This window comes from Acartia tonsa, chromosome 8 (genome assembly GCF_053477335.1).
Source record: "Acartia tonsa isolate MP-2025a chromosome 8, ASM5347733v1, whole genome shotgun sequence".
Lineage (NCBI taxonomy): Eukaryota > Metazoa > Arthropoda > Copepoda > Calanoida > Acartiidae > Acartia > Acartia tonsa.
Genome location: NC_137267.1, coordinates 24,304,060 through 24,331,816, shown reverse-complemented (window position 1 = coordinate 24,331,816; position 27,757 = coordinate 24,304,060). Strand labels below are relative to the sequence as shown.

At 31.2% G+C, this 27,757-nt stretch overlaps 1 protein-coding gene across 13 annotated transcripts in view; it reads left to right on the top strand.

Annotated features, from left to right (window-relative positions):
- LOC145326329 (zinc finger protein castor homolog 1-like) overlaps positions 1-27,757 on the top strand; it is a 116,864-nt gene that overhangs the window by 22,831 nt on the left and 66,276 nt on the right. For all 13 annotated transcript variants that reach the window (XM_080169631.1, XM_080169628.1, XM_080169636.1 and 10 more), the window contains exon 2: positions 26,839-27,741. In XM_080169631.1, the coding sequence (XP_080025757.1) occupies positions 27,664-27,741 (78 nt within the window). In that variant the 5' untranslated portion in view covers positions 26,839-27,663. The remainder of the gene's footprint in view (positions 1-26,838; positions 27,742-27,757) is intronic.

The following is a 27,757-nucleotide window of genomic DNA, read 5'->3' as shown; positions in this document are numbered from 1 at the left end:
CTCTTCCCCTCATTTTTTCCTTATTTACTTTAAAGAATACAAAAAAAAACATCTTTTCCCCTGCAATGACCCAAAGAGTACAAAATTCTGTGTTTTTAGATTAAAACCGGTTCTCAATCATAATGAAAAATAAAGTATTGCATCGAAATACAGAGAAATTTCCACGAATATTAAAATAGATTGTTCCTTGTTTCTGATGATAGATTGAGTAGAGGTCAAAATATTTGAGACCTCTTGTCTTTTCTATTTCCAAAAATCAGAATACTTTGCAATTTACCATTAAAAGGCGAAAGATGCAAAAAAAATCCTCCTTTGAAGTGTTTATATGTACTTTAAGATCTCTACAACATTTGGAAAACAGTTTACAAAGTTCATTGCAACCTTTGATAGTCATAGGTAGATTTGATGACTTTTATTTACAAAAACATAGTGGCTTTATTAAACACAATAACAGGCTTTAGAATTATGAATAAATTAGAGCATATTTTCGACAAATAACACCTCAAAAATATGCTAATTATATGTGCTCTTTAAGGTATGAAAAAAACTTCCTTTTTTCCCAAAAAAAATTTGCATAATTAAACCCTTTTCTCTACCCATTGAAACAATTTTTAAACCAATTGTGAATTTAAAAGTATTTTGAATGGGGTGTAGTTTGTAGGTGTTAAATCATTTCCGCGAATATAACATTAGCGCATAAATTATTACAACAGCATAAATTTCTTCCAAATTTATTAAACATACCCTTGTTTTTTTTTGGCTATTGTAAGTTTTTACGGTTTTGCGATGATGTGGCTATATGCGGAACTGAATGCACAACTATGAGGGGGGGATTATGATTATTTGAATACATATCCCTAGTAATCTCTGTCTCAGCAATTTACCTTTTTTTGTGCTTATATAAGCATTTTTGTCAGATTTAAGTAGGACGTGCTCACATCGGGAAAGTCCGCACTTTACAACAAAAGTGGCTTACTTAAATCGGACATGTCGGACTAACGAGCCATTTTCGTAGGTTAATTGCTTACTTGAAGAACTATTATTGCCCTATAAACCCCTAAAAAACCCCAAAAATAAGGGTGGCTGATAAGAATCAGCAAAATCGGACGCTTTTGAGGTAAATGTCTTACAGATTAAGATTTTAATCCGGATTATTTTTCCTCAAAATTTAATCCCTTCTCAGCCATTTAGGCTATATTTCTAGTTGATTGCTTACTTAAACAAGCCATTTTTGTGATTAATGTCCTACTTATATCTTCCATTTTTGCTACAAAATCCTTACTTAAACAAGCAATTTTTGTGATTAATGTCCTACTTATATCTTCCATTTTTGCTACAAAATCCTTACTTAAACAAGCCATTTTTGGGGTTGATTGCTTACTTAAATCCTCCATTTTTGCTGCAAAACCCTTACTTAAGTAAGCCATTTTTGGGGTTGATTACTTACTTAAATCATCCATTTTTGTTGCAAAATTCTTACTTAAATAAGCCATTTTTGGGGTTGATTACTTATTTAAGTAAGGATTTTGCAACCAAAATGGATGATTTAAGTAAGTTATCAACCCCAAAAATGGCTTATTTAAGTAAGGATTTTGTAGCAAAAATGGATGATTTAAGTAAGCAATCAACCCCAAAAATGGCTTATTTAAGTAAGGTTTTTGCAACAAAAATGGATGATTTAAGTAAGTAATCAACCCCAAAAATGGCTTATTTAAGTAAGGTTTTTGCAACAAAAATGGATGATTTAAGTAAGCAATCAACCCCAAAAATGGCTTATTTAAGTAAGGATTTTGCAACCAAAATGGATGATTTAAGTAAGTAATCAACCCCAAAAATGGCTTATTTAAGTAAGGTTTTTGCAACAAAAATGGATGATTTAAGTAAGCAATCAACCCCAAAAAAGGCTTATTTAAGTAAGGATTTTGCAACCAAAATGGATGATTTAAGTAAGTAATCAACCCCAAAAATGGCTTATTTAAGTAAGGATTTTGTAGCAAAAATGGATGATTTAAGTAAGCAATCAACCCCAAAAATGGCTTATTTAAGTAAGGATTTTGCAACCAAAATGGATGATTTAAGTAAGCCATTTTTGGGGTTGATTGCTTACTTAAATCATCCATTTTTGTTGCAAAACCTTACTTAAATAAGCCATTTTTGGGGTTGATTACTTACTTAAATCATCCATTTTTGTTGCAAAAACCTTACTTAAATAAGCCATTTTTGGGGTTGATTGCTTACTTAAATCATCCATTTTTGCTACAAAATCCTGACTTAAATAAGCCATTTTTGGAGTTGATTACTTACTTAAGTCATCCATTTTTGTTGCAAAATCCTTACTTAATTAAGCCATTTTTGGGGTTGATTGCTTACTTAAATCATCCATTTTTGTTGCAAAACCCTTACTTAAATAAGCCATTTTTGGGGTTGATTACTTACTTAAATCATCCATTTTGGTTGCAAAATCCTTACTTAAATAAGCCATTTTTGTGATTAACTTCCCACTTATATCTTCCATTTTTGTTACAAAATCCTTACTTAAACAAGCCATTTTTGTGATTAAATTCCTACTTATATCTTCCATTTTGGCTACAAAATTCTTACTCAAAAAGCCATTTTTGTGATTAATCTCCCACTTATATATTCCATTTTTGTTACAAAATTCTTACTTAAACAAGCCATTTTTGAGATTAATTTCTTTCTTAAATCTTCCATTTTTGCTACAAAATCCTTACTTAAACAAGCCATTTTTGTGATTTATTTCCTACTTTCATGATGAAAATTGGCAAAATTTAACCTATAATTAATGTAAAAAAAAAACTTTGTAAGTCAAATTATATTAAACTACATGATATTATACAGTATTACAATACATTCAACAATTTTATATTCTTTTCATGTTTAAAAAATGACTGATGAAAATTTGTTTTAAATTTATACAAATTAGATGTTTAAATCAAATTCACTAGTTTTCTGCATAAATCAATCTTCTGTTTCTGATTTAAAGTTGTGTTATAAAGTTCCAGCAAAACCACTCTAACCACAGACTGAGACAATCTGTCTTTGGAGTGATTCTAATGTACTCTAATGATATTTTGACTTATCAACTCTGTTCTCCAATGAAGTAAACTCCTGAGAAAAAATTACTAAAAATAAAATATATTTAATATTGATATGAAATACACAAAACTAATCTTTCTAACATATGTTTCTTTAATATTTACAATAAATATTCATGAATTATTATTAACATTTAGAATAAATAAATAATAGTAAAATATCTAATATAGTATTTGTCATTTGGGATTAGACTTTTATTCAAAAAAAAATTTAAAGCTATTATATATAAAAACAAGCAATGAAGTGCACTGATGTCTAAGGGGGGAGGGATGTACAGGTATGATAACCCCCACCCCCAATGGAATTTGGCATTTAGGAACTAAGACATCATTGTGGAGCTTCTATGTAATACAGCATGACACACAAAAAGTATTTTTCAGGGTTTACAGACCATATTACTTAGTGTATCAAAAAAAGTAGCACATGTTCTTGATCTCTTAACATTTCCACACAAGAAAAAAATTTTAGAAAGAGCCTAAATTTTGAAAAAGTAACTTAAGAAAAAGTAACTTACATAAGTTTTAAGTAAAAAGTTAAAATAAGTTTTAAGTGAAAGTATTTTTTTGAGTCTTGTAAGGTTAATGATATTTTCATGATCCTAACTTTATTAACAAAAAAAATATCAACAAAATAAAATTTCATCAAAATGAGTTTTGATTTTCAAAAGCATAATTTACCAGAGATCTAAAGAGATATGTTGAAAAGGGGGCCAAATAAATGTTGGAATTTTTCCCTTATTATACACATTATGATGAAAAAATTAAGTTTTTAGAGTTAAAAGCATTTTTCTATTATTGGGATTATTTATACCCACAAATTTTAGTTCCAAGGTTAAAAGTTTTGGGAATAAAAAAGATTTACAACCTGAAATGGAAATTACCATTCCTTTCAAAAAAAAGTTTGAAAGTCCTTAAAAATGTAAGAATCGATCTAGCACCCCAAACAATTGGCAAAACTTCATGAAACTTAATGAAAATATGAAGATTATTACCATAATTACCCCTAAAAATTTCAGCTCTGTATCTTTTATAGGAGTTGAAAAAATCATGTTTCACCCTTTCTGTCTCTGACAGATGGACAGATGGACGGACAGACAGATAGACATTGCAAATAATAGAGTAGCTTCACTACTAATTATAGAATAGCTTTGCTACTAAAAATAAGCTCAGAACTCATATTTATAGTTTTAGAGGGGGTCTTTTGCTCCACTAGCCTCTAGAAAGGAAGTCCCGAAATGAAATCTGTAACGGTTAATTAGTTAAGTTACGTTAAAAAAGTTTTCTTTTAAAACAATCAGATTGATATCTTTAAAAATAAGCTCAGAACTTACATTTTTAGTGTTTTGGGGATCTTTTGTTCCACTAGCCCCTAGAAGAAAAGTCCCAAAATTCAATTTTTACAGTTTTACAGGTGGATCCAGTCAAATAAATGAGCTTACAAGCTATAAAAACAAGCCCAACAATCCAGGGCAAAATTTGGTACTGAATTATAAATATTATTGTAGCATTTGCTGCATAACAAAAACACACACACAGAAAAACTTTAGGGTACCTATATTTTTGGGTACCCCAATGCCATAGAAATGATAAGGGAGTAATAAAAAAAATTATTTGTGTAAGAACCAATTATATTCAGAAAGTTTTTAAAAAACAGAGGGGAAGAGGAATGAGGATACTTTGTTAAATAGTTTAATGTTGCTGCCCTACTTATGGATATACTTATCCTTGTTTTAAATTAGTATAGTATAATGTTGTTGTTTTACATATGTATATAACTGTCCTTGTTAACATTAGAAGGAATAATGTTGCATTACTAATGTCCTTGTTAACCCTTACAGATTGGGGGGGGGAGTCATATTGATCCCCCCCCCCTCTAGTTATTTCAATGTCATTTTTTTGTAGGTAAGATAGAGAGTTGTGACTTCATGACTATTTAAGTTTTGTAAATATACGTCGGCAAGAGTTGATCTTATAAGGATATCTGGTCTGTGTCGGTTGTGGCGTCCAGTCAAAGTCAGTTAGGTGGCACCAAATTTAGAAAAAAATTTAAATAAATCTTAATTTCTACATTATGACTTTTGTGTATAAGGAAAACCTAAAAATTTTTTGGTGAATACTTAGATATCAATGACCTTCTGAGAAAGGTGGTGTTATGACCGTTTGACCGCTCCCTGACCGACTTTATGACTGTTTTTTGTCCGGCTTTTACTACTGACCGCTAAGACTAGAAAAAGTAATTTTCTCTAAAAATACACATAAACCACCAGAAAAAAATTTTATGTCTCTAACTGTAACAGGAGCCGAGATAGAGGGGGGGGGTCAATATGAAACCCCCCCCCCCTGATCTATTAAGGTGGGAATTGGGGCCTGATCTTTAAGGGTTAAATTTAGATTATCATAATGTTGCTGACAAACTTGTGGATATAAATGCACTTGTTAAAATCAGTAATTTACCACAAAAATGGCACAATTAAGTAAGCAACCTACTTTTTTTCATGCTTACTCCACGAGGAGAGATTACTAGGGACAGCATAATATAATTTTGCCGTTCTATTTATGAATATACTTCAACATTACTTAAACATCACTATTGTATAATATTGCTGCTCTACTTATATTTATACTTGTCCATGTTAAATTCAGTATAGTAAAATAATGCTGTTCTTCTTATGAACTTACTTGTCCTTATACCAGTATTACCTCTAGGGGCTCGGTGATGCTTTGGGTAAAAGTCCTCTCAACCCCACCTTGAACCTACTTGTGTCTAAATTGCAATGTAACGTGCTCAATCGCCCAAGGGTATTAAGTAAGGTAACACCAAATAGATAGCCAAATCTTTAATTGCACGAATTTTGTCTAGAGGTCCTAACTGCATGGTAATGAGTTGCACCTGTTATAAACCAAGACATTCCCCATACTCAAACTATTAATGTCAAAAACCTCCCTCCTTGTTTGCTCAAACAAATGCATCTTAAAAACATTTTAAGAAATAAAGCCAAACATTAACCCATTGACTAATTTAAAACAAGGAAATTTAAATAACAAAATGATTTGCTCATAAAAAAATTTAAAAGGGTGGGGTCAAAATAGGTAAACAAGGATGACAACTTCCATAAAAGCAAAGCTCTGAAAAGGTGTGATAAATGAACATTAACACTTTTAGAGTGTCAGAACTAAATAATCAGAATATAAATGTTTAAAAGATTAAACAAAATTTTGAGTAAATTTGTTGAAAAACTGCTTAGATAAAGAATAATGATTAAGGACATACTTACATTTTTATAGATGCTACGCTTACAAAATTATACTTTGTTGTCCTAGGAATCAGTATTTCAAAAATCAGATCAATCAAAAAATTATATAACACAAAAATTAGCTGTTTAGAATGGACGTACGGACATTCAGGTAACAATTATAGAGTTCCTACGATTTCTGAAGTCTACCTATCAACCACAAGAATCACCATACAAATTTTGAAATTGATAGAAAAATTCTGACGTGCCTATTTTAATTTAATTTAATGCATAATTTTAATTAACACTCAAAATATTCTTAAAAGTATATGTCCGTCTGTCTGTCCGTCAGTTTGTCTGTCTGTCTTTCCGTCAATCTGCCCATTTGTCTATCTGTCTCTCCATCTGTCTGTCTGTCCATCTGTTTACGTCTGTATGTCTGTCAATACCTTTTGGTTAATTTAGACATGTTAGAGTTGTCCTTTAAATTTCAAAGGTTTTAGGATTTAGTGCTCAACAAGGTATCCTGAGTGAAAGTTACAATTTTAATTGGGATAAGACAATGAATGTTTAATTGAAATACATCCCCAATGATGATAATAGTTATTTATTGCATCGTATTATAGACAGCATTCCGCGGATAGTAAATTTAAAAGATTAATTACGGTTTTGTTAACCCTGAGGAGCCGAAGTCCTGGGCTTACAAATCTGGTATTGATGTTATGTTTTTTCATTTTAATATTCATATAAAATTGTTTAGTATGGCTTTGAACCGGTTCTAATCCTGCGGATATAAATAGGTTTCAAAGCCATACTGAAAATAAAATAACCCCTATTGTAGATTAAAATCATTGATTGGGCAATATTTGTCTGGAACCAACCAATCAAAATTAAATAAGGTACCCAAAGTTTTTATGCTAAATATAGGCGAGGATGGTAATAAAACTTTGGGTACCTTTGAAAATATAGTCCACTGTACCCTCCCTCCTTGGGTAAAAATGTAATTTACTGCTCAATGATCCCTACATCCCAGGGTATGGTGTGTCTACAAAAAGGCAGTGTTCAAACTTTTACACCAATTATTTTAATCTACAAAAGTGGTCCCGTTTTATAATTGTAATTGTGCATATTGTAAACAGTTATCGCGCAAGTAAATTTCTGTTTTTCTACAATATAATATTTTTTTTTCATTTTGACTCAAAACATATCAAATCAAGAGGGAAAACTTAGATTCGTAGCCACACTAAAATAGTTATTTATAGCATCATATTATATACACTAAACATCATTCTGTGGATTTTAAAATGTATAATTGTAAGAGTAAAAATAATTTTAGAATAATGCGTTGAAAACTTCATTTTATTTGCTCAAAGATGTGCCTCAAATTAAAAACGTTTCAAGAAAAATGCCAGCCCCCTTCTCCTTATACAACCTATCCTAACCTGACCCAAAATTAAAGGTTTCAGTGCTCATCAAGGTACTTCGAGTGAAAGCGCCAATATTTTGTTTTAGAGCATTGCAGTTATGGATTTATATTTCTTGTTTTTACTTTAAACTAAATTTTCGTTTTAACTAGGAATCTTAAAGACTAAGACAATGGACGATATTTTGATGAAAATTACCTTTTTACAAACAAGTTTGAAAACTTAACTAATCAAAATTCAATAAACTATCATTATTATCTTTAGTGTTCAAACGTTTCCAACCCTAATTGTAATCTACAGAATGGGTAATTATGTTTACCATCAATGTGGATGTATTTAAATTTATCGGCCATTGTCTTATCCATTTAGATCCCTGATAAATATCAGAGAAACAAGGATGTCAACATTCATAAAATCGAAGGTCTGAAATGAACATTAACAATTGTATAAGAGTGGCATAACTGAATAAGCATGATACTGCTCCAGGACATCTTACATTGTTAGGACATATTTATAAAGATGCTTATAACATGGTCCCGCGATGGTTTTAAGCTATTATTCTAATTCAAGACTTCAAGATGGTTTTAATCTATTTTTCAAAACCTTTGAATACATAGCCCTTAGATGCTATGGGCGCTGCCGCTAGTTATATTTTAAAATATTGAAAACCTAAAAATAAAAAGTGTCAAAAGCAAATAAAAGGTCAACTTTATTAGAAAATAATGTCTTAACAAGTTTGTCATAAAAGATTCAAATTTTTCTAATTTAGTAAGAGAAAGCTAAATAAAAATTTTGTTAGCTCTGGGCTTGGGACCTTCAGGGCCAACATGTCTTAGATTAATCTTGTAATGTCATGTTTATATTAAAAACGATGTAATAGCCTTTACCAGAGAGTTAGGGGACATTGGACTCTTGATTACACTGGTACCTAAAGTATTATAAATACAGTATTTCATTTGTGGACTGATGTAAAGCTTACCCGAAATAGAGAACTCAATCGGTTTATTAGTTTTTTAGAACTTAAGATTCAGAAGAAAAAAAATTATTACTTTATACAATACTAGCCGCTAAGCCCCTAGAAGCCTCTAGAGGCACTTAGGAAGTAGGGAGAACGTCGATCTCATCCCATTTAAAATTCAGTTTCAAAAATTTTTTAAAAATATTTTTGGGAGGGAGGGGGTGAAGACACCCTCCCCAAAAATAGTTCAAAACCTTCCCAGGACCTATAAGAAGCTTCACTGTAAAGGAGAACAATATCAGTTCAGCAGTTAGCAAGATCCTTTGGTACAGACAAAAAACGCTTATTACTTTATATAATAGGATAGCGGCTACGCCCCCTAGAGGCCTCTGGGGGCACTTGAGGAAGGGGGAGTTTAATTCCAAAACCTATTTTTTTAATTTAGTTTTTTTTTTTTGGGGGGGGGAGGGTAGGTAATTCTTTTCTAGGGGCGATTTCTCTTGGGAGGGTGGTTGTACCCTCCCCCAAAATAGTTATAAACTTTCCTGGGACCTATGAAAAGCTACCCTGTAAAGGAGAACCCGATCGGTTCAGTTGTTGGTGAGATCCTTCGGTAGAGACAAACACACAGACAAATACACAGACAAACACACATCCTGTTACTTTATTATAAGGATACATAAGGGTAATAGTATTATTTGTTGAAAAGTAGTTATATTGTTATAAAACTTTGGGTACCAGTGTAATTATGGCAACACCCCCCCCCCCCCACACCCTCACCTCCTTATACAATCTTACCTAACCGGACCCAAAATTCAGTGCTCACAATGGTACTTCAAATGAAAGCGTCAATATTTATATTTTTTAATTTTTTTATAGGTGTATTTTTCTTGTTTTTTCTTCAAACTAAATTTTCATTTTAACCAGGAATCTAAAGGAATAAGGCAATGGACGAGAAATTATCAGTTAATGATAAGAAATAAATAAATTATTAGTCAAAACTCCTATTTTAAAACCAAACAATCAAAATTTAATAGAAGTACCCAAAGTTTTTGAGCTAACCAATAAACGAGTTTTTTCATGGAGGGATGGGACATTGGGCTGTTTATTACACTAGTCCCCAAAGTTTCATAATTATTTTTTTTATATTTTTTCGGTTAACAACTCTAGATGATGACTTAAAAATCAAAGGAGAATCCTGCCATTAAGTGGTAAGGTATAATTCAGATATCTTAAGAGATTAGACAATGCTGACAAATAAAATATGGAATAATATCATTAATTGAATTGATTGAAGTTTGGGCACAACAAGTTCGAAACCAACTAAAACTCTATAATTATCAAAATTTATGTACATCAATTTATCGGCTATTATCTTATCCCATTAGATCCCTGATAAATATCAAAGAAAAAACCCATAAAATCGAAGCTCTGAAATGAGCATGATACTGTTTGAGGACATAGTTATATTTTTGGGACTTGATTATAGTGTCATAGTGCATAGTTTTAGATCGATAGGAAAACTCTAATAAGTCTAAACGAAAAGAACCAATATTGACGTACCAACGATCGGAAGGACCCCAATTATAGAAAAGCTTTGCTTTTAAAAATTGATAATCCATTTTCCCGTATAGCTTCGAAACCGATAAATATCCGCTGGATTAGAACTGGTTCTCAGTCAAACTGAAAATTAGGTAAAGCTCATTCTCATTCTAATATCCGCAGAAAGATGTCTATAATACAATGCGATAAATAACTATTCCTTATTAAATGCGTAGATCTCAGTGTGGTTTATTTTCATAACAAAAATCTAAGTGGAGTAGGGAAAGATTAATGAAAAAAATATTGCCGTAAAGTGTAAGAATTCAATTATTTCATAAGAACGTAAACAACAAATTTCTGTTTCTCTATTAATTACTTGACTAGCGGCAGCACTTAACATTTGGGAGCTTGGTATCTCGGAATTCAAAGTGGTAGGGAAGGGAACAAAATAGCATAAAACCATCCTCAAAAAAATAAAATGTGAAGCTTCCATATAACAAAGAACTCAATCGGTTCGGTTGCTTTTAAAATCTTAAGGCAGAGACAAAAAAAACCTTACTGCTTTTTACAGTAGGACAGCCTAGAATAGCTTTAAGTCATACACCTGACATAGCAGCAGCATGAACCATTTTTAAAATATCTAGATATAAAGTGTAGTTGGGCAAAGACTCGAAGATTTACAAACTAGATCATAATGTGTAATGTACATTGAAAGTTAACATTTTAGTTATTAAAATGTTTGTCTCTATCTGTGGAAATATAAATATAAACAATCCATAAGTCAAATGGTCATAAGCAAAACCAAACCCTAACCTAAGGTTAAAAACCCAAACTTGTTTTCAGGGGTGTCTATGCTTTTTAATTTGGGGGGGGGGGGTGAAAATTTTTAAGGGGGGGGGTAATTTGTCGTTTGGGGGGGGGGGGGGGGTATTTACCCCCTCCTAACTGGTTAGAAGTACCTGCAGCACCCCCAAGGTAGGGGTAAATTTTGCATGGGGGGTAAAATGAAAAATATTTTTGCACCCCCAAATTCGTAATTACCCCTTTACCCCCTCCCCCCATTGGACGACCTTACTTGTTTTAAATGGTTGTTATTTTAAATTCATTACATTCAAACTTAAAGTTTGTGAATACGAGTAGACAGATTTAAAGATAAACCTAACCCTTCTACTATTTTTTTCAAAATAGATATGTAGCGGGAGTGTAAATATGTTTAAAATGTCAAAAAAAGTGTATAGGACAATTGAGAATGAAAACTTCTGTTTTTAAAATATATATTTGGCCTGTACAAAGATGTTAGTTTGATAAAGTAGTCTTGGGTTTAGATGGATTAATAGCTTTTAAAAGTATTTTTTTAAAGGGAGGTGGTATTCTAAGTGCTAAAGTTTTTTTGTAATTTTATCTAAAATATGTTAGATATAATTTCTTTCCAATGTTTTAAAATTCAAATAGTACACAAATGAGTAGGTTTTTATCCCCATCCCATCCCATTTCCTTTACTTTATTTCTTTTAACCAAACCCCAGCCTTATATTTTGACTCCGCCTATTTCCTTCCTTACAACCAAATCGTTTACAATAATATCATACGAATATTAAATTAACAAGGATGACAACATCCATAAAAGCGAAGCACTGAAACGGTGGGACAAACGGACATCAACACTTGTACAGTGTCTAAACTGAATAATCAGAATATAAAAGTATAAGAGTCGAAGCAAAATTGTGAGTAATTTTCTTGAAAAACTGCTTGATACAAAATAATGTTTATGGACATACTTACATTTTTAGGACTTGATTATAGAGTTGCTTTGCTTATAATATTGTTCGTTGTTGCCCCAGGAATCAATATACAAAAAATCAGATCAAACAGCTAATTAGATCACATAAAAATTTGTTGTTAAAAAAGTAGAAAAATCAACATGTTTAAAATGGACATACGGACATTCTGGTAATGGTTATAGAGTTGCTACGCTTTCTAAATCGTACCTAACTACTACAGGAATCATCATGCAAAGTTTGAAATCGATAGGACAATTCTAACATGCCTAAATTAACGAATAAAAGCTATCTATCTCGGACGGACGTACGGACGGACGGACGGACGGACGGACGGAGGGACTGACGTACGGACCGACCCTAATTATAGAAAAGCTTCGCTTTTAAAAATCATAAAATTAAAACCAGTTTTCTTTGTATGTGTGTGTGTGTGTAGCGTTAAATTACAAATAGACTGCATTCCGCGGATAGTAAATCCAAATATTAATTCCGGTTTTGTTAACCCTGAGGGGCCGAAGTCCTGAGCTTACAAATTTAGCATTATTATTGTGGTTTTTCATTTTAATATTCAAATAAAATTGTCTACATTACACATTTTTCCAGTATGGCTTTGAACCGATTCTTATCCCGGGGATATAAATTGGTTTCAAAGCCATACTGAAAATAAAATATCCCCTGTTGTAGATTAAAATTATTAATTGGGCACTACTTGTCTGGAAACAACCAATCAAAATTAAATAAAAGTACCCAAAGTTTTTAAGCTAAATATAGGCGAGGATGGTAATAAAACTTTGGGTACCTGTGAAAATATAGTCCAATATACCCTCCCTCCTTGGGTATAAATGTAATTTAGTTTTCAATTATCCCTGGTGTATCTACATTAGATGAAAAATGTTTTATAAGCGAAGCTTTCAACATTGGGAGGGATTTAATTTCACTGGTACCCAAAATTTAATTTCATCTGTACAAACAGGCAGTATCCAAACTTTTCCACTGCTTATTTTAATCTACAAAAGGGGTCCCATTTCATAATTGGATAATTTTTTTCTGTATGACTAAAAACCTAATTAATCAAGAGGGAAAAATTAGATTCGTAGCCACAACGAAATAGTTATTTATAGCATCGTATTATAAACGCTAAGCAGCTTTCCGTGGATTTAAAAATGTACAATTGTAAGAATAAAAATATTCTTTAAAACAATGCTTAGAAAACCGGATATAATACGATACGATAAATGATTTTTCAATATGACTTAGAACCGCTTTTAATCCAGCGGATATTAATCGGTTTCAAAGCAATACTGAAAAGTATTTTACTAGATCTATATATACTCCTACCTTATATATACACAAGAAGTTTGCAACAAGTATATTTGTATTTTTCTTTGTTTGTTATGGTTTATTTCTTTAAAGTGTGATTTTATCAACATTGCATTATTAACATAATAAAACTCAAACAATCTCATTCAATATTTGAATTTTAAAATGTTTACAGCATTGTCAACATAATAAATCAATAATATTAATTTGCTTTCACATACAAGGCTTTGAATTAAGGATTTTAAGGATATAACTTTTAACTTTAACACTCGCTCAATGTTTCATTTTAGGCAGGTATAACCAAACTGAAGATCTGACCCGCACACAGTGGCGTAACACACACTCCTACACACACACACACACACACACACAAACACGCATATACAAACAAACTAATGCAACCATCGCATTGAATGCTAAATGTACATTTACACTTTTAGTGCTAACAAAACTCATGGATGGAGTCGTTTTACGGGTGTCATCTTAAAATACAATATTGTAAAACTGACCAAGCCTGACCAAAGTTAAATTCTGTGTCACCTGCCTACAATGCTCCTTTACGGCAATAGCGGCAATTTTGAACGGCGTAAACGCGGTTCGAAACTTTTCAACCCATAAAAGTAGTCTTGGGAGTTATTTTAAGGACTTGACTTAGAAATACTTTTTCAAGAACTTAAAGCGCCCTACAAAAGTTGTTATCTGTAGAATCTACGTAAGACGCACAATTACGGCGTTAGTGGCAGATATAAGTAACGATTTTTTTTGTTTTCATCAAATGACGCGCCATGCCACACAAGTACAAGAGCTCAATTATGTGTTGATGTTCATAAATATCCCTAGTAATGTCTCCCTGTGTAAGTAGGCAAAAAAAAAGTAAAATGTTATTTATTGTGTCATCTTTGTGGTAAATTACTGATCAGCCACATAAATATAAAATTCTTACTTGTCAGCAATCTACAACAATTTGGTCTGACTTGTGAGTTAAAAGTGGGTAGAGTAAATAAATCCTCAGTCATTTATAGTAAATGTTGCTTATATCATTTGAAGTGAAGTATAATGAGGAGTAATAATTAATCACAAGGGCATCCAAGCTTATTTATTGATTATTGAGTTGATTTATCTATTTATGGAAGCTAGACAATGAATTTTGATTTAAACATTTTTTTATACATTGTTTAGACACACCCAGTACATTGTTTAATTAACCCATTAGTGCCAAGCGCCACTTTTATGGACCGATCGAGCTGAAAATTTCAGGGAAGCTTTATTATGGTAAAAACGGAATTCCATTTTTTTTTTGCTCTAGTGGCGTCCACAGGAAAGTTGCAAATAAACCCGGTTCGGCTTGGTTATAAATACCCATTGGGCATAGGGACCGGTTTTTGGGTGGTTTCCCTCAGTATTCAAACCCGATTTTTACTAAATACTCAGTTTTTTGGCCCAAAAAATAAAAAATGTAATTTTTGAACGTCCAAAATGAGTTGTAGAGTGGCTAAACTTCGATACGATCCGTAATTGAAAACTACATAACCTCATGTAACTTATATAGCTACAAGTAAGATATGAAACGATTTATATCACATTTAGTGTTTTGGCTATAGGTGCCACCCTTTTCAGTTTAAAAAGCCCGTTTCTAGGAGTTTTAAAACTTTCATATCTAATGATTGAAAAGTTAAAACCGGGTGATTATAACCGAGCCGAGGGTAATAAAACTAGCAGGCTTTTTTAACCAAGTCGAGCAAGCCTATATAGAACGTAAAAAAACGATAAAAAATTCATATAAAAAATAATAATTTGAATAAAACAAATTCACAAATGGATGCACTTGCCAATAAACTTTAGATTTCACGAAAAAAATCAGCAACTTTACTTCATAAACAAAAAAGTTAGGAGGGGTATTTTGAAATCACCATGTTTTTCTTTGTTTTTAAATTTTGTTGAGCTATACCGGCAAACGGAAGTAAGCAAAACTGCCTGCTCCAGGGGGAAATGAAAACCAGGGTAGTAGAGGGGGGATTCATACTGAGAATGATGCAATTGAGAAACTGGGAACCGGTTATTTTTACGATTTTCTGTAAACGGGCTTTAAAAACCTGTTCGTCACTAATGGGTTAAAGGGCCATTGCAAACCATTTTTATCATGGTTTAGAACTGTTTTAAGCTGGTGGAACTATATAGTCTTTTGTTTTTGGGTGGTGGTACAAAAACTTGAAAGTGGAAGTAAAAAAGCACACAAAGTTTGCCAATATTTTTTTAAGGATTTTATTTTTGGGGGTTAAATTGGACAGATTTTTGGCGTTGCTACAAAAGACCAACTCTACAAAAGACCAACGCCTACAAAAGACCAACTCTACAAAAGACCAACGCCTACAAAAGACCAATGCCTACAAAAGACCAACGTATACAAAAGACTAACACATATATATCAAATTCATTAATAAAGTAAAACATAATCAATAGAAGCACATACAATACATACAAATAATTTTTACAATTCTGATGTACTAAACTGGCATCTCAGATGTCCCCCCAGCTCTTAAGTCCAAACATGTATTCAGTAATGAAGGCGCGCTTGTAATTTGCCATGGCTGCCTTCATCTCGGCCAGCCTGAGCCCTGTCTTTCCTTCCAGGGTTGGAATCTGTGTAGGTGCCAGCTACACACTGCTGGAACTTGGTTATTGTAATTGCACTGGCTGTACATTTTTGAGCCTTCTTTTGACGGCGGAATCAGTAAGTAGTGTCTCCTTTGGCATTAGATTTTATTTTCATGTACTGGTAGCGATTTTCGTCCTCTAGGATTCTCTTTTCCTTGTTAGAAATAGAAAAAAAAACAGCTTGTTTCAGCCCCGTTTCTCCCATTTCATGAAAGGATTACCATTCGTTGCAAAATGTTTGACAGTAATGATTTTTATCATTAAAATTGGAAGATTTTATCATTAAAATTAGAAGATTTAAAAATTTTTCTTGGAAGATTTTCAAGCCATTATTTCATTACATTGAAACAAAAAAATAGTTTTAATTTTTTTCTCGTAATTGTGTCGTTTATAATCTATTTAAAGCATCATTTTATTCATTATATTCATTAATTTGATAATGGTAGACCATTTGCATCTATAGACCTTCCAGCTCTACGATTTTTTGAAAGTGTTGGTCTTTTGTAGGCGTTGGCCTTTTGTAGAGTTGGTCTTTTGTAGGCGTTGGTCTTTTGTAGAACCGACTAGTTGGTCTTTTGTAGGCGTTGGTCTTTTGTAGAGTTGGTCTTTTGTAGCAACGCCAGATTTTTAGAGGTCCTAAGGCACCACCAAATTAATTCCGGTTTTGTTCATTTTATTCTGAATTTTGATGGTTTATTGAGTTGAGTGTATAAACATTTTAACCTCTAATTTTAATCTACAGAAGGGGTAATTTAGCATGTCATATTAAGGAATGTGTCTTATCTATTTAGATCCCTGATTAGTTTCATAATTTTATTTGTTATCTTTGCTTAAGTGAATGCTTTTTATTACACAACAACAACATAAGTTTTAAGTACCATGTATATTTTGTAACATAGAATATAGGCCAACATAAACTTATTGTTGGAGGGATAGGACAATTGCAGATTGATTTTTATACATTTTTATATAAAAAAATCCAATCACAATAGTTAAATAGAAATTGTGAAAGAAAATTCCCTTTCGTGAACTTTTGTTGTATTTTCACTGCAACTTTTCTCCTCTTTCTATTCCTTGTGGGGCCAATTGCCTAACCTTGTGGGGGAACAACCTAACATAACCTATAAAAGCTACTGTGAAAATATGGCAAAACGCCCCTTTAATGGTTTGCCACGAAAGGGACCCCAAAAATTCTTCTATGCTGGATGTTTCAGACGTTAATTTATTTAACTAATTTACAATAGAATTGTCATTGGTATGACTGCAATCTGATCTTGGACAAAGTAGCCTCCGGACAAAGTAGCCTCTAGGGAAAGTAAAAGTTAAGACTGTAGGAGACTTGGTGTTGCTTTAAGTTCTGAACCTCTCCATGCACCTTGCAACATACTCCACTTATGAGTTAGGTGTAAAGTGTTCATTCACCCATCAGTCAACCAACCCTTTGATTGTCTGAGAAGACCTACAAGGTGCGCCTGTTTTAGGCCAAGGCATTCCTCCTAAGTGCTGTGGACATGACCTTTATTAACAGTGGAGGCTACTTTTCTAAAAGAAACCCTGCAAGAAAAATTATTTTTTAGTACAGTGAAAATTTTGAAAGATTTGCATTGCTCTTGATGGAAATTTCAATATTAAAGCAAAAGTAAAAGCTTTTTTTGTCAGAAACTTAGGCTGCCAGTAACTAATAATATTTTTACAAACAATACACCTTTTCATAGTCAAAATCTCTTTTAAAAATTCAGTTTAAATTGCATTTGTACTCATAAAGTCATAGCGGGAAAGAATGAAACTAATGTCAGTAATACAGATGACCAGCTGTGATTGGTTGTTCAGGGAACTTAGCGAGGACTTAGACTTCTGATTTGTTCTTGATCTACCTATAACTTTATATTATAAAGGATTCCTTTTTGAACAATACATACGCACACTGGTAAGTTGTACAAAATTATTCAAATGGAATCTAATAGATAGTGATATTTGTACTAAATGTTATGTAAAGAATGATTCAGATCATGCAATTTTTTTCTGCAAATTCCCGAAATACTTCGCCCATTGTCTTGCTATTTTTCTAGATGAAATTTACTTCCAAGGTTGCCCTGAGTTCATTTTCCTTAAAGAAAATTTCTTTCTTTTTAACATCTTTTATGAATGCTTTAAAGGTGACGATTTTGCTCAAATTTCGATGCTCATTTTAGCAGCTAAAGACAAGGCGCTAAAAATTAGTAAAGAACCTTGTCTGTTAAGATGGAATGAAAACAATTATTTTTTTCAAACATTGCTTTTAGCTCAATTCTGTTCAAAATTATTAGATAAAGGTCTCCAAATATAACTAGTTAATTTTTTTACAATATATTATAATATCGCTTGTTATTAACAATTTATGTGCTATTTTATAAACTGTATATATTAATAATTCAAGACTATGTGATTTAATTATGTATAGTTTGTCCTTAAAGGAATAAATTATTAAATAAGACAAGACTTAGACTTCTGATTGGCTGGAAAGCCTAAAGGCTGTCATTCTTACATTACAGTACTACCAGTACAATGCAAATTAAACTGAATTTTTTTCAATGATTTTGAATATAAAGAAGGGTGTTTTTATTATGAAAATGATAACAGTTACTGGCATCCTAAGTTTCTGCCAAAAATAAGCTTATAATTTTCTTTCTATGTGATGTATAACTTTTTTGTTATTGAAGCTGGAGGCTTCAAATTTTGGGTATTGGGTCTACTCATGGTGGTCTTTCAGTAGTTAAATTGGTATATTTTGTGCAGGGTTCCTTTAAGTATTTGTCCCAAGCTGCTTTGTCCTAGAAGCTACTTTGTCCAAGGCTACTTTGTAAAAGATCCCAGCATTCACCACTTTTTTTAATAACTCTTTACAGTTGAATATTAACTATATATGTAATATTAACAGAAGATTTTACTTAGAAACCTAGCAACTTTGAGATCTTTACAAAAAGTCTGTAAGTCAATTCAAAACATATTTCAACATTTTTTATCAAATTTTTTGCATTTAATAATTATTCTACTCATCTAATAATAAACAAACAAATAATAAGCTAGCCCCTACCATAATTAAATTATAAATTATTTTCTCAAAACATTTTATTATTAAGGGGAGATGGAGGGTTTTAGTACTCAACAAGGTATCCTGAGTGAAACCACAAATTTTACAATACATCATACAATACAATGGAAATACATCCCCAATGTTATTGCATCATAATATAGACAGCATTCCAGAGATAGTAAAGTGAAAAATTATAATATTGATTCTTGTTTTGTTAACACTTAGGGACTAACAAATCTAATATTGATATTTGTATAAAATTGTCTAGAATATATTATGTTACATGATTTTCCAGTATGACTTAGAACCGGTTCAAATCCATCAGACATTAATCAGTTTTTAAGCCATACTGAAAATTGAATTACCCCTGTTGTAGATTAAAATTATTGATTAAATTAATTGAAAAATGTGCACTACTTGTTTGAAACCAACAAAATACAATGAAAATACCCAAATTTTTTAAGCTAACCAAGCTAAGAATGGTAAAGAAACTTTGGTTACCTGTGTAAATACAGTCCAATATACACTCCCGCCTTGGGTATAAATGTAATTTACAGATCAAAGATCCATGGGCATGGTTGGTCCACAAATTGGAAAAAGAATGTTAAGGTTTTTATTTAATCTAAATTTTCGCATATTTGACTCATATAACAAATCATACTATTTCTTGATAAATTAATTATAAGCAATCAATGAAAACTTTTACTTATTTGGCTTATATACCAAATCATGCTATTTTTTGATAAATTACTTAAAAGTAATCAATCACAATAAATGCTTATTTGGCTTATTTACCAAATCATGTAATTTTTTGATATATTACTTATAAGCAATCAATCACAATAAATGCTTATTTGGCTTATATACCAAATCATGCAATTTTTTGATAGATTACTTATAAGCAATCAATCACAATAAATGCTTATTTGGCTTATATACTAAATCATACAATTTTTTGATAAATTACTTACAAGCAATCAATGAAAATGATTGCTTATTTGGCTTATATACCAAATCATGCAATTTTTTAAAAAATTACTTAAAAGTAATCAATCACAATAAATGCTTATTTGGCTTATATACCAAATCATGCAATTTTTTGATAGATTACTTACAAGCAATCAATAAAAATGATTGCTTATTTGGCTTATATACCAAATCATGCTATTTTTTCATAAATTACTTATAAGCAATCAATGAAAATGATTGCTTATTTGGCTTATATACCAAATCATGCTATTTTTTCATAAATTACTTATAAGCAATCAATGAAAATGATTGCTTATTTGGCTTATATACCAAATCATGCTATTTTTTCATAAATTACTTACAAGCAATCAATGAAAATGATTGCTTATTTGGCTTATATACCAAATCATGCTATTTTTTCATAAATTACTTATAAGCAATCAATGAAAATGATTGCTTGTTTGGCTTATATATAGGGATGCATATTCTGCATAACTACTCTGCTAAAAGGGGGAGAGAAAAATAAAAAATAAGTGGTTGGGGGAAAAAAGTTAACTAAAAACAGTTTACTATTTTCCTCCCCTTCTTGTTGAAAAAAAAAATATGTGGGAGAGGGAAAAAAATTAATGAAATATAGAGTTCTTTAAATATTTTTTTCATTCATCATGCAATTTTTTGAAAAATTACTTACAAGCAATCAATTACAATAAATGCTTATTTGGCTTATATACCAAATCATGCTATTTTTTGATATATTACTTATAAGCAATCAATGAAAATGCAAATTACTTATAAGTAATCAATCACAATAAATGCTTATTTGGCTTATATACCAAATCATGCAATTTTTTGATAGATTACTTATAAGAAAACAATCACAATAAATGATTATTTGGCTTATATACCAAATCATGCAATTTTTTGATAGATTACTTATAAGCAATCAATCACAATAAATGCTTATTTGGCTTATATACCAAATCATGCAATTTTTTGATAGATTACTTATAAGCAATCAATCAAATTTATTGCTTATTTGGCTTATATACCAAATCATACAATTTTTTGATAGATTACTTATAAGCAATCAATCACAATAAATGCTTATTTGGCTTATATACCAAATCATCCAATTTGTTGATAAATTACTTACAAGCAATCAATCTTAATAAATGCTTATTTGGCTTATATACCAAATCATGCAATTTTTGGATAAATTACTTATAAGCAATCAATCACATTTGTTGCTTATTTGGCTTATATCAGCCAAATCTTCTCTTTTTTTCATAAACTGCTTACAGGAAGGAAGGGATTAATTATTACTCCTCCTTCTTTTTCTTCACTTCAACTTATATAAGCCACTTTTACTGTAAATGACTGAGTATTTATTTACTCCACCCTCTTTTAACTCACAAGTAAGACCAAATTGTTGTAGAATGCTGATATAAGTAAGCAATTAGTATTCTTTATGGCTTATCAGTAATTTACCACAAAAATGGCACAATGGCACATTTAAGTAAGCCAAAAAAAATGTTAATTGCTTACTTACACGTTTTGAGATTACTAGGGTATAACATACAGGTCCACAAAAATAGCAGGGAGGGAGAGGATATTGTATTGAAAATTATGCTGGTACCCAAGGTTTATATTCATCCTCTATCATTCATTAGCTTACAAAATTTGGGTACTTTTATAAAATCTTGATTGGTTGCATCAAAGTAGCAGTGTCCACACTTTTGGGGCTTAAATTGTTTATCATCATTAGGAATAAATTTTTGTCCATTGTCTTATCCCTGAAGTTCCCCGATTGAACCTGAACATTTTAGGGGCTTAATTTAGGGGGGATAATGGGGGGGGGGTCATAAGGGCTTAAAAGTTAATACATACACTCGAACATTTTAGGGAGGGAGGGGGGGGGAATCTTTTAAGTAACAATACAGATAAAACATTTTTATACAAAGCAATATAATAATAGTGAAGGGGGGGGGGGGGGCCGGGGGGGATAATGAGAAAAATAAGTGTTAAATAAAATTATTTTTCCTAGTATAATTTAATAATTATGAAGAGTCTACTAAATTTTGAAAAAGATGATTTTAATTTTTTTTTTATATTTTGTATAAAATATGTATTAGATTGTTTGATTTTTTCCATTAACCTATCCCCGTTCTGAATTTAAGGGGAATAAATCGTGCATAAAATTTTTTTAAAAATTAGAATCAAAATTTAATTAGAATTAAAATGTGTAAAATGTTGAATGTTATTAGAACTACAGGTTGTTTCATGCATATTAAACAACTTTTTTTTTTAGAAATTGCTTCATGTAAAGATTAATTAAAATGTACATTGCTTTGTTGGCTTTCCAAACCTGTTTTTAATACATGTTGGCTATGGGAATCTTCCTTCAAAAATAAGACCTCTATCTGTCATAGCAGGTTAGAAAATTCATTTATTTTATGCTAGACTGACTTGCAGACGTACAAATAGACTCTATTTCAAAAGAAAATGCGCTAATAAAAAAATTTATTTGCGAAATAGAACCTCAAAAAATCCTTTCCAAAAATGAGTTTGATTGTTCAATACTTGGTTTGCTATGCTCCAAGTAGCTTTCTAGAACAAGTTTATGAAGAATTTGAAATATTAACCATCAACTTATCAATGCTTCAAATCTGCAAACAGCGCAAAAAAATTCGCAATTTCCAACTAAAATAAGACGATCGATTCAATTAACCCTCCTTTTTAATTTTTTTAATTTTCTAATTTAAAAAGTAGAAAGGTAGAAAGAAGCAAATTTCTTCCTATGATATTTTACCCACTATTATAACTATGGTTTTTTGCTATTTCCATGTAGGATTGGAAACTCCTCTCCCGAAAAACATCCAATCCCCTAAAAATAATTTTATTCTAGTACAAGTAGTCCTTAAAAACTTTTAAAGAGGGGGGACTTTTAAAGTCTCATTATAAGTTTAATAGACACTACCTGCCAACTATAAGCAGCAAAGCAAAATGCACAAGAGAAAACAAAAAATATAAAACAGCTTTTTCAGATCCTTTAAGACTATCAAAATAAAAGATTTTACAGCGTATGTAAAAAGAAAAGTAAAGAGTGAAATTGTCTTCTAAAAGTATTTTATTGCTTTCAGTTGTTATTTAAAACAGTTTTTAAATGTTAATATTAAAGGGCCTGACGCCTAAGACAATGAATTTATATTTTTGTAATATTTGAATGGTTTAAACAATGAAATTCGAAAATATTTTTAAAGCTTACAAGATTTTTTTGTTAATGGGTGATAAATAAATACTAATATTATTATACTAAACAAGAGCTCTGAGACTTCCAGTTATGTAAAGGGAAGCTTTCTTTGGGTTTCATGTGTATATTGATGTTTATGCCCTTTTGATTACAAGGTAAGCATAAATTTTTCGGCACGCTTCATGACACCCTTGGCCATGGTTTCTATTTCATATCTAATTTTTAAAATATATACTTTTCAAGTATGGAATCGAAACTGATCAATATCCGCTGGATTTGGACTAGTTCTACTCCATACTGAAAAATCATGCACAGCATGGTATTATTGACAATTTTCCATAATATTAAAAGTAAAATGATAAAATTAATACCAGTTTTGTAGGCTCCTCTTGGCTAACAAAATGGGTTTTAGTCTAATATATTTCTTTAATTCGATGCGATATAAAACTATTCTGAAATGTTAAAAATAACCTACATATTGTCCCATTAATCTAACCCGTTACGTGTAGATCAAGAAAAAAAAGCACAAAAACAGTCCTTCCCTAATCATACAGGGATTCAGGGACAGGGCAATAGACGATTAATTATTTTTTCCTGAAAATATTTTTTTTTTGTAAATAGAGAATATTGAGAGAAATAGAGGGTAGTAGATTAATTTGACTGCCATTTTTCTATCCCACCCTGATAATCCAACCAATAATCTAACCCAAAATCAAAACAGAAGGGGGATTCTAAGATTAATTAAACACAAGTGTAACACAGTACAGTTTTCACTACAGATAAGCTTTAGTTCTTTTGTGATTTTATAATTTTTCTAGGTACTAGAACCATGCTGTACCAATTTATTTGAGAAATGTGAAAATGGCGAGGGGACAAAAAACGCTACGCTGTAGATATCATCTAATGAGCTTAAAAATTAATAAAGGAATAGAAAAATGCCCCAAAAAATTATAGTAAAAAAATGTACTGTTTCGTGCATATTATTAGGCAATAATCTCATGCTAGTAAACTTATAAACATTTGTTAAAACTACATAAGATTTATAAGTGTAAAGCAGATTTTATTCATATATGCCATTTTTGTAATCATTAAACTTTTTTTTCAAACCCATATATCTGTCTCCCCATGCATGACTTCTAGAACCAAAGCATTGACCTTATAGAACTTTTTTATCATAAAAAGTAAACCAAGAAAGTGCTATTAAGAACTGCTTTTTTAGTTGTGTAAAAAAATAAGGGAAAAAACAAAGTTATAATGAGAAAAAAAAACAGAAATACGTCGTTACAGACTGACTTTTAGTGACTCATAGAGTAGTTTTACTTTAATAAATCAAGATCACGAAATTAAAAGCACCTGAAAAATTTGCCGTTATTTTATATAGGTATTATATTCAACTTTTTATGGATAGAAAAAAGCCAATTTGATGATCATTAATTGTATCAATTGTAATTTGATAATATAGTTTGGGTGGCCCCGGGTAGCTTCAATCCTGTTGAACCTGTAAGTATGGCGTTGACATACAATTTCAAAGGCTTATATCGACAGAATCGTGTTTTATAAAAGTGGTCAAGGTTGACATATCATACCATGTTAAATGATACTTACTTCGACATCTAAAACTAAACAATACTACCATGTAAAGCTTTATGTCGATATAATTACAATACAGAAGATTAACTGGTAAGGCAAGCAAAAAAAGTTACTAATTCACCTTTTTCTTCAAAGTTCATCACATAGCAATTACTACCAAATCGTATCATAACCTTTACACAACATTTACATTAGACAAACAAGTAACAGACCGACTGACAGGCACATCTTTAGAAGCGAAGATTGCAGAACAAAAATAAAATGTCTTAAAAAGAAGTTTCTACCATGTATTATTCATGAATTGCGACTGTATTTTTGTTAATGCATTCCCTTCTACTCTTCAGTGTCAGGCGACTGATATAGCACCATTATACAATATTTTAACGTTTTTAGTTCTGACCAATTGAGGTAAAGGGACAAAGTGTCACACAAATCAGCCATTTGAAGTCATAAAAATGAGTTATTATCCACCTATTTTTTAGGTGATTCTTTCCCACTTCTCCTCTCATCTCCCTCATTTTTATGACGTCACATGGCTTATTTTTGAGTCACTTTGTCCCTCTACCAATTGAGATCCAGATTCGAACGTAATTACTGTATAATTTTTCTTTTCCTCATTTCAAAATTCGTAAAATCTCTTTCTCTGTTTTCTCTCAAAAAAATTGGGGTTAAAAACTAAGATGAATAAACTTTTTGCAGTAAAAGGGACTAGCATTCGAAAAAAGAAGAATCTTTGGTTTTTGCTGTTTAATGAATAAGAAAAGGGATAAGACAATAGCCGATAAAGTGAAGTACATCCCATTGATGAAACACAAAATTTATTCTGTAGATTGGTTGAAACGTTTGGACACTCAACTTAATGATTTATTTCAAGCAAGCTTCATTAAAAGTCTCCAAAGTTGTTAGGCCAACGAATAAGAATAACGTGATTAAAAACTTTGAGGACTAGTGTAATAAACAGCCTATTGTCCCCTTCCTTACTTATATTAGTAGGTTAGTAAAGATTTATTTTGCTGCTATCAAAGGCAGATACCTGAATTTTTTTTGACCGTCAAAGGGTTTTTCCGTTGTTGTTATTGCAGTTTTTTTGCTTTGGTTGTAATACATGATGTTATCCTTGTTAGTATCGAAGCTACTAAAAAATTCACTTTGTCCGTCCGTCATTCCGTAACAATATGGGGGAAATGAGGTTTACTCAGCTGCTTTTAAAGCTAGATATCTAATTTTTCTTGTCAACATTTTCATCCTCATAGGGCATATTTGAGTGTACAACATCCTTAGCAGTCCAACTGCTTTGATGCAGCTTTTAAGCCGCCTTTTTTTCTTACTGCTTAACACATATCTTTTTTTGTAATTTTTTTATAATTCATGTTTAGATCTGAATATTTCGGCCTTCCACACCGAATTATGATTTGAAACATTTTCTGGGAAACTTTGGAGGAATTGAATTGAAATAATGATGATGATATTTTGTCTACCAGTACTCGACATACCAGCACTTTACTAAGATCTACAACATGTTTCGTCACAACGTCATAATAAAGACATTGAAAAAAACATATATTTGGGTTTAATGCTATATCCCCCTCCCAATTTGTTAGCTTTTTTTAATGAAGGGGGGGGGGGCGTACATTAATCATCCCTTTCACCCCACCAAACCATTTATTTAACCTGAATATTAAATGTACTTTTAGGACTTACAGACAAAGGTTATTTATCCGTTTGTGTATAAATCTGTAATGTTTGAGTGTATCTACCCAATTTGAGAACGGCGGTAATTGAGCAAAAAAGTTGAAAAATACTTTTACTTTTTAAATGGTTTTGTTGGAAAATTTAACTAGAAACAGACATTTAAGTAGTTTCAATGGGGAGAGGTGTTTTAAACAAATAAGATTGTTTCGTCAATTTAATAGATTTTTTTTCTTTTTCAGATAAGTGAATGATGCACTGATTTTAAAAGAAAAAAAGTTAACATCAAGGAAAGTCTTTTTTAATTCTCAGGACAAAGCAAGTTTTTGGCCATTTTAAGAAAAGGATTGTTCTAAGATATGTATTATGTAAGTTAGGATATATTGTTAAAGTTTGAAAAGCATTAAATACAAAAATGATGATGGAACTCTCCCTTTGAATTAAAATTGGCTATGTTAATGAAGTGTCGAACCTTAACTAGTCCAGTTTTTGTTCATATCAGATCAATCCTTAAAAATTAACAACAAATTTCATGATAAAGTGCAATTTGAATATTTAGAAATTGGCATTAGAGAAATGAAAAAACTTTTCAGTTAAAAAATCATTACAATTAACTTCACTGAATGATTCAAAATTTTTCTACTTAATGACTTATTTTTTGTTAACAATTGCTGCTAAAATATTAAAGGATTAGGCTTCGGGTTGGCCAAAAGAACATTTGCAAATCTTTAATCATTACTTTTTCTGGCAACTCATGGCCAGAAACTGGTTCCAATGTTTCCACATGTCCTCAAAATAATTAATTAATATTTTGTTCACCTTTAGATAGTGGGATAAGTGATTTCAAAGTATACATCGAGTAATATGGCAAAGAAGGGAAAATTTGAACACTATCAAATTGATAGAATTTATACTAGGCAGATTAATATATTTTCTATTTAATTGTACCTTAATTTCTTATTTGTGACATGTACTATTTTTGAAAAAATCCGCAAAATTCAATTTGAAAAATCCGCCATTTTGAATATAAAAGACGATATTGTAAAGGTGTGATCCTTGTGCTCTCAATGCCGTTCATGGTGTCTACCCGTGTACCTGGACCCGAGGTCTCTGCAATACCTACGTCATCATTCAATTCTTTCCAGGTAAAAATATAATTTT